This window comes from Mustela nivalis (genome assembly GCF_964662115.1).
Source record: "Mustela nivalis genome assembly, chromosome: 1".
Classification (NCBI taxonomy): domain Eukaryota; kingdom Metazoa; phylum Chordata; class Mammalia; order Carnivora; family Mustelidae; genus Mustela; species Mustela nivalis.
In genome coordinates this window covers 214,840,990-214,852,476 of record NC_139020.1, presented here as the reverse complement: position 1 = coordinate 214,852,476, position 11,487 = coordinate 214,840,990, and the positions used below count along the sequence as shown (strand labels likewise).

Here is an 11,487-nt window from a genome sequence, read left to right as displayed (position 1 = left end):
CCGCGCGTCGGGGAGGGGGTTCGGGTCCCGCCCCCTCATCCCGGGGGACGCCTCACTGGTGGCCCCGCCGTTCGTTCTTCCGCGCGCGCCAATGGCAGCGTGGCGTCCGCGCCGGAGGGTGGGACCGCGCCCGGGCCCGCCGAGGGCGCAAGCGCGGCGCGGAGGCGGTGGGGGGGCCCTCCCTGCGGTCGCGCGTCTGCAAACTTGGGGGCGGGAGGCGCGCCGAGGGTCTGACGGCTCCGCAGCGCCTGGACGGAAGAGGGGGTGTAGCGGAGGGCGCCGCACGTGGACCCCCGCACCGGCGCGCTCGCTCGCACCCCTCCTTCCACGTCCCGGCATTGTGTGCTGCCCCCTCCTCGGCTCGGCGGCGTGACCTCCGGATTGGGGGAGCACGCGGCCCCCGGGCGGGGTGGGGCGCCCCCGGCCTGAGGCCTTGCCAAAGAAATAGGAGTTTGCCAAGCGTTGGAAGAGGGAAGGGGTGCCCCTAGGTGGGAGACAGCGTGCGCCACGACCCGGAGACGCGCAGGCAGGTGTATTGGTAACAGCTGCGAAGTGAGATGGGGAGATTCGAAGCAAACGGCGGGAGGAAGACGCCGAGGCGAGGACCCGAAGGGGGGGAGTCCCCAAATCTGTGGCTGGGGATTGAGGCGGGTCCCCGGGGAGGAGGGCCCAGGACACCCAGGTGGCCGGGCCCGAGGAGCGCCGGGTGAGGCGCTGTCCGAAGGCGGCGGAGGTGGTCGACAAAGGGGCCGCGGGAGGCTAGCGTGAGCACGTTTTGCTGTGATCAGGAGTCCCCTCGGAGAAGGCAGCGATCGCTGGGAGCAGGAGCAGGCCCCGCCAGGTGGGGAACTTCGGGTCCAAGGGTAGCCCCCCGCTGGGCAGGCGCAAGACTCAGTCGCGGGTCGGGCGGACTGTGTGCACTGGTTTGGCTGCAAAGCTGTGGAGCGTGGACTGGAGGCTTGGGTCCCGGTGGACAGTGCTCCTGGTTGATGCGACCGCCGTGGGCAAGCGGGAGAAGGTCACTGGGGTCACTGCTTTCTGCTCCAGGCCAGAGTCCCCTGGGGGTGGCCAAATGGATAATTGGGGTTGGCTCCACGATTTTGAAATGCCAAAGGCCGGGGTCAGGGCCTGGCTTGGGGAGGAGCCGGCCTCTGGAGAGGAGCCATGTGGGGAGACAGGAGTGAGCGGTATCCCGTCCGGGCCAGCTCCCGCAGCCCCAGCACCGGGCGGGTGCCTGGGCACAGCCGCCCCCACCAGGCCCAGTGGGACCTGCATGCCTCTAGGCGCCTGGGGAATGGGAGTTACCAAGCCACAGCCAAGGGTGCTGGGGCCCAACCCAGGAGTCTTGACTCCAGCCGCACCCACGGCTGCCCAGCCCTGGGAGGGCAGGGGACAGGCAGCCTCTGGTGTGACCCGGACGGGTGAGCAGGCCAGCCCCGGTGTGGGGGCGGGGCTGCTATCACCTGGGGCCCTGCCCCTGTGACGGCCCTCCCTCCGCGTCCGGGTCCCTGGCTCGCCGCCTCTCCTTCTCCCCTCTAGTTCGGCCCCCTATCTACTTCCTTTTCTGCCTGTCCTGCAGGCGGCGGGTTGTCTTCTCCTCTGTTGGCCTTCCTCAGTGTCTCGTCCGTCTCTGTTGGTATCTGGGGCCCTGTCCCACTGACTCCTCCCCCACTTCCGCCCCCTCTCCGGAGGGGGAGCCCTCCATCACCCCCGGCACACATTCCAGCCTCCACCCCCGCCTGGCTGCCCCTCCCTGGAGCCAGCTGCTGCGGGAGGGAGTGGGCTAGGGCTGGGTCAGAGGTTGGGGTGCCGGCAGGGGCTGTAGGGGGCACCCCCTCCTCCGGAATGTGGGCGGGGATGCCCGCAGGGTTGGGGGGGAAACAGGGCTCTAGACAGCTGGCTTCCAGCCGACCGCCTGCACCCCACCCCCCAGACACTGCCCACGGGCTCACGTCCCACACACGCCACCCCCCCCAACCCGCCCTCTCGCCCACGCTCTGGAGAATTGCACCCTCCAACAGTTAGGGGCCGATACCGATTCCCACCTGAGTGCCAGGCTCCTGGCTCTGCTGTACGCAGCCCCCCCACACACACACACACGGCACCACTCACACTTTGATGCCACCACAGAGTCCCTGACAGTATGATTTTCAAAACAATGACCCCCCCATTCTCACGCTGGACCAAGACCTCCCTTAAGGAAACCGCAGAATTGAAAGTCACACCCGGCAGGGCAGGCACTCAGAGCCTCAGAGACTTGTCACCCACAACAGCACCCTCCCAGCACACGGCCCATGGCTCCAGCCACACACTCCAGCCCACCATACCGTCTGTGGCTATAGTCCTGCCAGAGAAGCAGAGAGCTGCTGATCTGGGTTGGGGACAGGTGGGGTGTGTGCACTCACTCACTCCATCCCTGCTGGGACCTGGAGGAAGGGGCAGGAGTGTCAGACAATTTCCCGTGTGCCAGCGACAGAAGGAAGGGCAGAGAACCCCAAGTGCCTCCTGGGGGGCACTTGTCCCCGTTCAGCCTCACTGACCCCAGGAATCCCTGCTGCTGCACCCACGTCTCAGATGGGCAACTGAGGCCCCGAGAGGGCCCTGGCCACACCAGCCTGCCCAGCAGGGCACCAGCCCTCACTGACCTTCAAGGAAGAGCAAGACAGTTGTGGGACACCAGCACTTGTGCGGCGGACGCTTGGTGATGTCCAGGCCACATGGACACAACTGTCTTCCCTGAGTCCTTGGCAACTGCCACAGGAGGGGGCCGCTCTGTCTCCCTCTGGCCGCTCCAGTGTTGCCTGTTGCCGAGGAGCCACAAGCCCCGGGAAGGGGTCCTTCTGCCCCTTCCTGTGCCCATAGGGAGGCTGTGTGTGAGTGCCATCCTGAGTGTGGGGCCAAGGTCAAGTGAGTGGATAGGACACTTGTGGGGGACAGCTCCTCCTACCCGCCAGGGGTGGGGAGGTGTGAACCTCAGCCCCTCCCCAGCCTCAAAATCCAGTGGGCTGTGGACCCAGCCCCCCCAAGGCAAGCCTCAAGGTTTTCATGAGCACACAGAGGGGGTCTTTGTGTGCAAGGTCTGGCGTTTCTCAGACAACTGGCACATGTTTGATGTACTTGTGTGTTTGTCCACCACACACGCGCCTCCGGGACCCTCTGCAGCAAGGACAGGGTCACTGTCTGGGCCTCTGGGGCATCCGGAGTACAAAAAAGAGCAAACGTGCAAACCCGAGGGCTGGGAGTGTGACATCCAGAGGACTTGCCCTCACACAGGTGGGCCGGCATGTCTCTGTGGCCCCTCTAGGCTCCACCCCACAGTCTGTGCTCACAGCCACAAACCCAGTGCCCGGCCCTTGCAACCCTGGGGTGGGAGCCAGGGCTCCATGTTCCTGGGCCTTCACTCACGGGGGCTCCACTGGGTGCCTCCGCCCATCCCCTGTCCTGCACATTCTCCACTGCGGAGACCCCTTCCTAGGAACAGGAGGGAAACTGACGCCAGGGGCAGCCCCTTCTAGCGCTTCAGGGTGGCAAAGAGCTGAGCTTCCCGTGTTCACGGTCAGCAGCCACCTGGGCCCTCAGAGACGGGAGAGGGCCCACACGCCCTGCAGGTAGGAGCCAGATCGGGGTGGAGGGGAGGGGGGGACAGTTTGACTCTGTCGGGCTTCTGGCCTCCTGCAGCCGTCCTCAGCCCTGCAAGACCCTGGCCACTGCTGACACAAAGCACAAGGCCCACCCCAGGGGCAAGAGTCACGCCTCCAACCGCAGGGGTGCCCACCTCTCTGTGAGGCCTGCCCGTGACTGGTCCCACGTCTGTGTCCCCTATGCACACGCTCTGGAGTCCATGTAAGCCCCCCTCGTGTCTTGCAGACTGAGAACTGTCCACACACTTCCGTACCCGGGCACACACAGCCCCACTTTTGCATCCACGCAGGCACGGTCCCCTGCCATCCTATGTCTGTTTACCCACGACTCGCCGGCACACATGTGCACCACACCTGGCAACGCGCACACTCATCCAGTCTCCGCTTCCCCCACCCTGGCTCTGGGCCCTATGGGTTTGGGCCAGGCGGGCCAGCGAGTCTCTGCCAGGACGGTCCCATTCGTGCGCCCCCGCCGGGAGGCCGCCAGGTGCACTGTCCCGGCCCCCGCCTGGTCGACCGGGAGGGGGCGATAATTACGCGGCCCGAGGGTCGTCCCCTCCCCACCCCCCACGCGCCTTTCATCCCGGCCAACGCCCGTCCGGGACCCAGACGCTCATTACCGCCTCCCGCCCGGTCATTAGCCAGGGTCGGGGGAGGACCCGGCGTCCCGAGGCCCGGCCCGGCGGGAAGGCGGAGGGGGCGCGGCGGGAGCCAGATGGCCCCGCCCTCGTCTCCATGGCGACGTCCGCGGGTGGGGAGTCCAGGCCGGGAGCGGCTGGACCGCGGTGGGAGAAGTGGTCCCGGAGGCGGGCGCCCCTCCGCGGAGGGGCGATTTGTAGACGCGGCCGACGGGGACCTCCCGGCCTCTTTCCCGTCCCGCCGGGCAGGCGGCGAGCACCGCGCGTCCAGGCCGCGAATAGCAGCCTCTCCCCTGCCCGCGGCTATTTTGAGACCCATCCTCCCGCCCCCTCCGCCACCCGCCCCTCCCAGCGCGCTGGCAGAGGCGCAGGGTCAGGCCTTTGGGCGGGACGAGGACCCCGTCCCACGCTGGAGCGCGCGGCGGGACCCAGAGCCCCTGGCTGGGGTGACAGCGAGGCCGCAGCGCCGCCTCGTGTCCGTGGGGGAGAGCGTGGCGCGGCGGTCGCGACAGCGAGGAAGGTGTGAGAGCCGCCCCCCACCCACGGAAGAGCAGATGCAGGAAACCGCAGGGATGCAGGCTGGGACGGAGACAGGCCGCACCCCCGAGACGCCGGCACGCAGTCCCCGCACAACGCCCAGAGCCGGCAGAGTTGGCCACAGGTGTCCCCAGGCAAGGGTCCTTGCTGAGACGGGAACCCAGGACAGTCATGGGTACACGTGGAGACGCGGCAACAGGCTCGTAGTAAATGTTTAATAAGCGCGTGCTGGCGGAAGGAAAGAATGAATGAACCGAGCGCTTCACAAACCAGGCGAAGGCCGACTCCGAGCCGCGGAGCCGTGGGGGCGGGGCCTAGGCCAGGGAAGGATTCTGGGCCACCAGGGCTGCGGGGACACCAGGTCTGGGCTGGAACCAGGAGCCCTTGACCTGACTTTGCTAGGGGAGCCCACCAAAAAGGGTGGCGGGCAAGTGCTCGCGGGCTGGGCTGACCTGGCCCCAGCCCACCGGCCCCCCTGCACGCGGCCTGGGAGGCGGAGGGAGCTGAGAGCTGGCGTCTCTTTTTGCTCCTTTTAATAACCACCCTGCGTGAGAGGCTGACGCAGCAGCGGGCTGCCTCTGACGGGGAGGGCTGTGGCACGGGGCAGCGACGTGTGTGGGGGGTGGCAGTGAGTCAGGAGCTTCTCTGCAGGAGGGGGCTCCTGAATGGGGGAGGAGTCCCAGTGATCTTGTCACAGGAGACCATGCCCTTGCCTGTGCCCCTTACTTGGTCAGCTAGGCCCGCCTGACAGTGTCAGCAAGTCTGAGGGGGTCCGGAGCGGGGCTGGAACTTCTCTGTGGTGGGCAACAAACCGGGGTGGGGGGGTGTCCTCTGTTCCCAAGTCCTCTGCATGGCGTCTACCCTCTGAAGACTGTCTAGAGCAGGGCGTGGGCAGGCAAAGTTCTGCACTAGTTTTTTCCATCCCGTGGAGGCGTCCAGGGTCACCAGAGACAACACAAGCCAAAGCCTGCACAGGGGCAAAAGGTGGCCACACAGGGGCTCCCATAAAGTGGCCTTGGGACTCTCCGAGAGCAATCTTGCAGGTGAGGGTGCCTGCAAACCTTGTTCTCCTGACAGCAGAGGTCTCGGAACCCCCAGACGGGAGAGGGAGAGAGCATTGCTCACCCCACCACGGGTGATGAGTCTGTTCCATGTGCGGTCAGGAAGCAGGAACGCATGCTGGAAGGGAGGCCAAGGGTTGAGACCAATGTTGGGTGCAGGGCTGGCCCCAGTGATGGGCTGGGTGCCCAGGAGGGGGTCAGTCAGCCCTCCGGAGCTGCAATGCACAGAGGCGTAGGTGAGTGTGGGCGTGTGGGCACAGCACCAAGCAGGTGTCAGGACTGGGGTGGAAGGAGGTGTGGGTGCTGGTGGAGGTTTGTAGGCAAAGCAGGTTGCGTGCGATTGGGGTGCCCCCAAATTGTGAAGTAGGAGGAAATGGGAGCTTGGTGAGTATTGGGATCCACACACGTGGGGTTGTCTCAGCCTTGGGGTCTGGGGTGGCTTTGGGGCCCACTCCATGAAGTAGTGGGGTCCCGGGAGTACCAGGGTATCCGGTTATTTGGCGTGGATATCAGAATGATGTCAGGGTTCAGGTGAACTGACAGTTGGGGCAACGGTGGGGATAGCGACTTGGCCAAGGCTGCATTGAAGGCGACCGCCGGAGCAGAGCGCAAGTCTGAGTCCGAGCCACACCAGGAGATGCCCGGGAGGTTTGGGGCCTTGGCCTCCAGAGACCCCTTTGTTCCGGACCACAGACCGGGAGGTGGGGTGGGGGCGGGCATGCGGTTGTGGGTCAGCTCCGCCCCGCCGCGCGCCGGGCCCGCCTCCGGGTCGCCGGCGGAGGACGGCGGGCGAGGCGCGTCCTCGCCAATTATCGCGCCCGTACCCGCGCGCACGGGAGTGGGGAGGAGCCGGGACAAGCCCAGCCCCTGCCTCATGAATATGAGGTGCGGCTGCGGCTGCCGAGCCCTCGGATTGGCTGGCGCGGGGCGGGGGGGGCGGGGACCCGCGGCGGCGTACTTAAGGCCGGGCCCTCGGCGCCCCCCCCTCAGTCGCGCGTTAGGAGGCTTGGCTCGTTGTGCTGCGCCTTGTTCCCGCCTGCGCCAGGGACCTTCCCGACTCAGTGGTGAGGGCCCTGGCGGCACCGGCTCCGCGGGCCCGGGGCGGCAAGTGGCCTGCGGCCGGCCGGAGGAGGCGGGACGGCGGCGGCACGCCCCTGGGCGGGGGCGGCGCCGGGGCGGGCCCGGGGTGGAGTCCGCCCCGCCGGCGGCGATGGGCAGCGGGACACCGGGCCAAGCTGTGGCCGGAGAGCGTCCTTCCCTCGGGCCCGGCTCTCCGCGAGCGGGACGCCACAGCAAAATGGCGGCCGCGAGCGCGAGGCTGCACCCAGCGAAATGGCGGGAGTGCCGGGTGCCCGGATGGAGTGGCGCAGGGCGTGCGCGGGGCGCATGCGCGCGGCGGTGGGCGGGGCCACGATGCGTGGCCCGGGCCGCCGCTCCCGGTTTCCCGTTGGAGGCGCGCGAAGGCCGCGCAGGCCCGGCGCCCTCCCAGTTCCCCGAACTAGGGTCCGAGAGACGCGGCCCGCCGCGCGTTCTGGCCGGTGTTTCCGGCGCTGCTCGGCGGGGTTTCTCCCAGCCGGGAGTGAGTCGGCCCAAGGGGCCGCAGCCCCACACGTCAGGCTCCACGGGCGAGGCCCCCGCCCCCCGCGCCCAGTGCCCGGCCCCGGCCCTCACCGGGCCCCACAGTGGACCAAGCACGTTGCCCCTCCCCACCCCACGGTCCTGCTCACGAAGCGGAAGCCCGGGCGGCGCGCCGCCGCTCACGCCGTCCAGAGGTGTCCCGCCGTAGCCGTCCCTGGGGCCCTCGGCCCGGACAGCGCGGGCGGCCGGGGGGCAGCGCCGGCCCGCGGGGAGCCCGCAGCCCGGGGGGGCGGGGCGGGGCGGGGCGCCGCGAACCCAGCGGTCCCGGCGTGCACCCGAGGCGGGCGCGCGGGGTCGCGGCCTTCCTCCCACACGCCTCGCGCGTTCGCGCGAAGTGGGCTGGGGGCCCGTGACGCGCCCCGGCGGCCCCGGGGTCTCAACCGCGTTTGCCGCAGGCCGCCATGGCATCGGACGAAGGCAAGCTTTTCGTCGGCGGGCTCAGCTTCGACACCAACGAGCAGTCGCTGGAGCAGGTCTTCTCCAAGTACGGGCAGATCTCCGAAGGTGAGGCGGGGGCGCGGGGCCGCGGGCGCGGGCGGGCGGGGGCGCCGGCGTGCTGAGCGCGGACCCCGCGTCTCTCGCGCACAGTCGTGGTCGTCAAAGACCGGGAGACCCAGCGGTCGCGAGGGTTTGGCTTTGTCACCTTCGAGAACATCGACGACGCCAAGGACGCCATGATGGCCATGAACGGGAAGGTGAGGGCGGCTGCCCCCGGGGTGCGGTCGGGGTGCGCGGAGCGGGCGGGGAGGGGCGACGCTGACCGCGCCGTCTCCGCTTCCAGTCGGTGGACGGGCGGCAGATCCGGGTAGACCAGGCCGGCAAGTCGTCCGACAACCGGTCCCGAGGGTACCGAGGTGGCTCCGCGGGGGGCCGGGGCTTCTTCCGAGGGGGCCGAGGCCGGGGCCGCGGGTTCTCCAGAGGTGAGTGCTGCGTGCTCAGGGCCTTGGCCCTCGGGAGCCCGGTGGGCCGGTGCTGGTAGGCGGTGGGCTGACCGCCCCCTTGTCCCTGGCTGCAGGAGGAGGCGACCGAGGCTACGGGGGGAGCCGGTTTGAGTCGAGGAGTGGGGGCTACGGAGGCTCCAGAGACTACTACAGCAGGTGGTGGCTGAGGTCCCGCGGGGGGCGGGGGCGGGGCTGCCCTCTGGACCCTGGCGCAGGGCGGGCAGGCGGACGAGCGGCGTGCCTGGCCTGAAGTGTCTTTTTTTCAGCCGGAGTCAAGGTGGCGGCTATGGTGACCGGAGCTCCGGTGGGTCGTACAGAGACAGCTACGACAGTTACGGTAAGTCCTGCTCCGAGGGCACCAGGCTGCGGGGTCTGCTAAGCCTTGGCGCCCTGTGCGTGCGACGCGCAGACTCTGCCACTGTCCTTGCCCGTAAGGGACAAGACTGCTTTCTGGGTCTCTGTGCCAGCCGCCGTCTCTACTGCAAAGCCAGACTGACTGAGGAGGAAAGGGAGAGTGAGGCCCCCCACCCCGAGCGGGCAGCATCTGTGCATGTGCCAGCGCCCGGCCCTGCCGCTCTGCCCTCAGCCGTGGGGGGTTGGTGACTCCCGAGGCTCTAGGGCCGAGCCCTCCAGGTCCGACCCGAGAGGGAATGCTGCCTCTTGTCGCGCGCTTCAGTGCTTTCACACTGTGCCTGCTTCTTGTCCTCAGCTACACACAACGAGTAAAAATCCTTCCTGCTCAAGATCGTCCTTCCAATGGCTGTATATTTAAAGATTTTGGGAGCTTCGCTGAATCGTTGATGTGTAGTGAACACACCTCCTTGCACCCCACTTTTGTAGTCTTCTGGGTTCTGATCTTGTCAAACACAGCCTGACTGCTTCTGACCCCCAGCTGGCCTCCTCGCTAGACCTTTCTTTTGAAGGAAGCGCTGTCCGTTTTTAAGGGTTTTAAAAACGTTCTGAGAAGCACTTCAGATCCTCCTTTGTTGTTTCTACCAGGAGCCATAAGTTTTGGAGGAAATCGCTGGGGGTTGTGTTGCCGTTTTTGTTCCTCTTTTTAGCGGGGTCAGGCCCCTGAAGTTGGGCGCCCCGGTCTCTTAAGATTGAACGGACTCTGAATCCGCTTTTTGTCGGAAGCTGAGCACGCTGTGGCTTTTTCCAACTCTGTGTAACGTTTCTGAGTGTCGCGTGGTAGGACCCGTCCTGCGGCAGCCACAGAGGCGCTCCGGCTGCCCTGGGCCTGGCGTGAACGGCCCTTCTATGCTATGTATGACCCGCAGTAGATCGCAGACGTCCCTCGAAAGGTTCTTGAAAATGTTTATTTATATTGTCCTTTTTTACTGGAAGACGTATGCATATCTTATCGATGTTGTATTTGAAGTGGTTAAGGAATCCTTGTACGCAGTTTTCTTTGGCTTCACGAAGCCGATTAAAAGACCGTCTGAAATGAACCTTGCTCTGACAATTTCCCTTTCATTGCACAACACACGCCCTGCTCCGGGTCGAGGCAGTCGGAACGGAGCGGAGAGCAGTTTGAGGAGGAGGTCTGCCAGTCCTGCCAGAGGCCCCCGGAGAGCTAGACAGGGAGGGCAGGACAGACGGATGCTTGCCGGGCCCCGTGTGACAGCGGACTGCCGTGGGTCCCGGTGCCGGCGAGGAGGCGGGTGACGGGGAGAGCAGTTCAGCAGGGCCGGTGGACGCTCGGGCACGTGACGCCGACCCAGACCGCCTTAGTTCAGAGGCAGGCCAGAGAGCGGGCAGCAGGCAGCGTCCCTGGGCGACCGCAGACTGACCGGCTCGTTAGCTAGCTCTGCTGTTGCTTTACAAGTTCTGAGCTCTCACCGCTAGCCTATGGAAGCCGCAGCCCCTCGGAGGACAGACGTGTTGTGCGCCCAACAGAACCCTCTGAGACGCAAGCTGCTCCCTTGGCTAGCTCTCTGTGGAAGTAGCCCTGTAATTCGAGGTAACTCCTGCTCGCGTCCGCATCCCTCCGCTTGTCGAGAGCTCGCTTGAAAGTCAAGTCAGATGCCTGGGGAATGGTCCTCTGACGGTTTCTCCTTTTCCATTTTTTTTTCCTTTTTTCCTTTTTGTTTTTTTTTAAATCAAGTTTGCACTAGAGTCAGACCTTGGCCATTGACCGTTCCCCGCCTGCGGCCAGGCGTGCGGCCAGGCAGCCACGCCTCAGGAATAGGTTCGGTCCGTAAGCAGGATTGCAGGCCACCGAACGCCCTGGTTTTCGGAATTTTTGTCTGTCCGAGGACCGTCTTTTCCAGACCTTATTCAGGCTCCTAACTAGCGTTCTCTGACGTCTGCTGCCACCACGAGTTTCCCCAGAGCCCACTCTCTTCTCTCAGCAGCTCCGTCCCAGTGGTAGCTGGCGCTGCTGAGGGGCGGCACGTGGCCTGGCCCATCGGAAAGGCGCAGGCCCACCCCGGACACGCCAGCCTGTGACGGGGCCGCTGCCGGATGCCCCGATGACTAGCTTGAGACCCTCCTAGGAGCCGTGGACGGTTTCGGGGGAGAGGGGATGGGGCAGATGCAAGCCGTAGTGGGGACACTGGGCGTAACGCTTCTTTGCTTTGGCAGGTTGAAAGGAAGCCAGTGTGACTTGAAAGGGTGGCCAGAGAACAGCGATGACCTGGGGTCAGTGTCCCAGGAGGGCCATCACCGGGAAGCCAGAGCCAGAGGCATGGCTGCTTACCTCCAACCATGTACCTGTAAGTGCTCTTCTGGGGTGGGGGAGGCCCCTTGGCCCTGGTTGTGCCGGGCCCATCCAGTGGGTTCTCTCCTGAGCTGCCCCACTGTGACCCCAGCCGGAGGTTGGGCTTCCCACTGGACCCCTCCTTATCCCCCTGCTTCTTGTTTTCCAGCAGGTGCACCCCTGGGGAGGCGGAGGTGCTGGGTGCACGTGGCCGGGAGGACCAGCGGTGTGCCAGCCAGTGTGCACCGCAGCGAGTACTCTCCCTCGACGGGAGCGGGACCTGGACGTTGGATTTGAATAAAGGCCTGGTGTGTCCACACGGAAATCTGA

The 11,487-nt window shown here is 66.2% G+C and overlaps 1 protein-coding gene and 1 long non-coding RNA gene across 6 annotated transcripts; one reads left to right on the top strand and one right to left on the bottom strand.

Annotated features, from left to right (window-relative positions):
- Positions 1–517: 517 nt before the first annotated feature.
- LOC309868017 lies at positions 518–6,732 on the bottom strand. The gene is made up of 2 exons (XR_014313456.1): positions 2,113–6,732; positions 518–1,058 (listed from the first exon to the last, which is right to left on the bottom strand). It is a non-coding gene; the product is annotated as an uncharacterized lncRNA (long non-coding RNA).
- A 124-nt stretch (positions 6,733–6,856) lies between these two features.
- CIRBP (cold inducible RNA binding protein) lies at positions 6,857–11,482 on the top strand. Of its 5 annotated transcripts, XM_082737318.1 has the most exons (8): positions 6,857–6,941; positions 7,911–8,019; positions 8,104–8,210; positions 8,297–8,435; positions 8,531–8,612; positions 8,723–8,793; positions 11,043–11,173; positions 11,327–11,482. In XM_082737318.1, the coding sequence occupies exons 2-7, from the start codon at positions 7,917–7,919 to the stop codon at positions 11,045–11,047; spliced, it is 507 nt and encodes a 168-aa protein (XP_082593444.1). In that variant the 5' UTR covers positions 6,857–6,941; positions 7,911–7,916; the 3' UTR covers positions 11,048–11,173; positions 11,327–11,482. The 5 variants fall into 5 exon arrangements, with proteins under 5 accessions (XP_082593444.1, XP_082593443.1, XP_082593441.1 ...); XM_082737317.1 differs by lacking the exons at positions 11,043–11,173; positions 11,327–11,482 and adding an exon at positions 9,166–9,907; XM_082737315.1 differs by lacking the exons at positions 11,043–11,173; positions 11,327–11,482 and adding an exon at positions 8,892–9,159.
- The last annotated feature ends 5 nt before the right edge of the window (positions 11,483–11,487 follow it).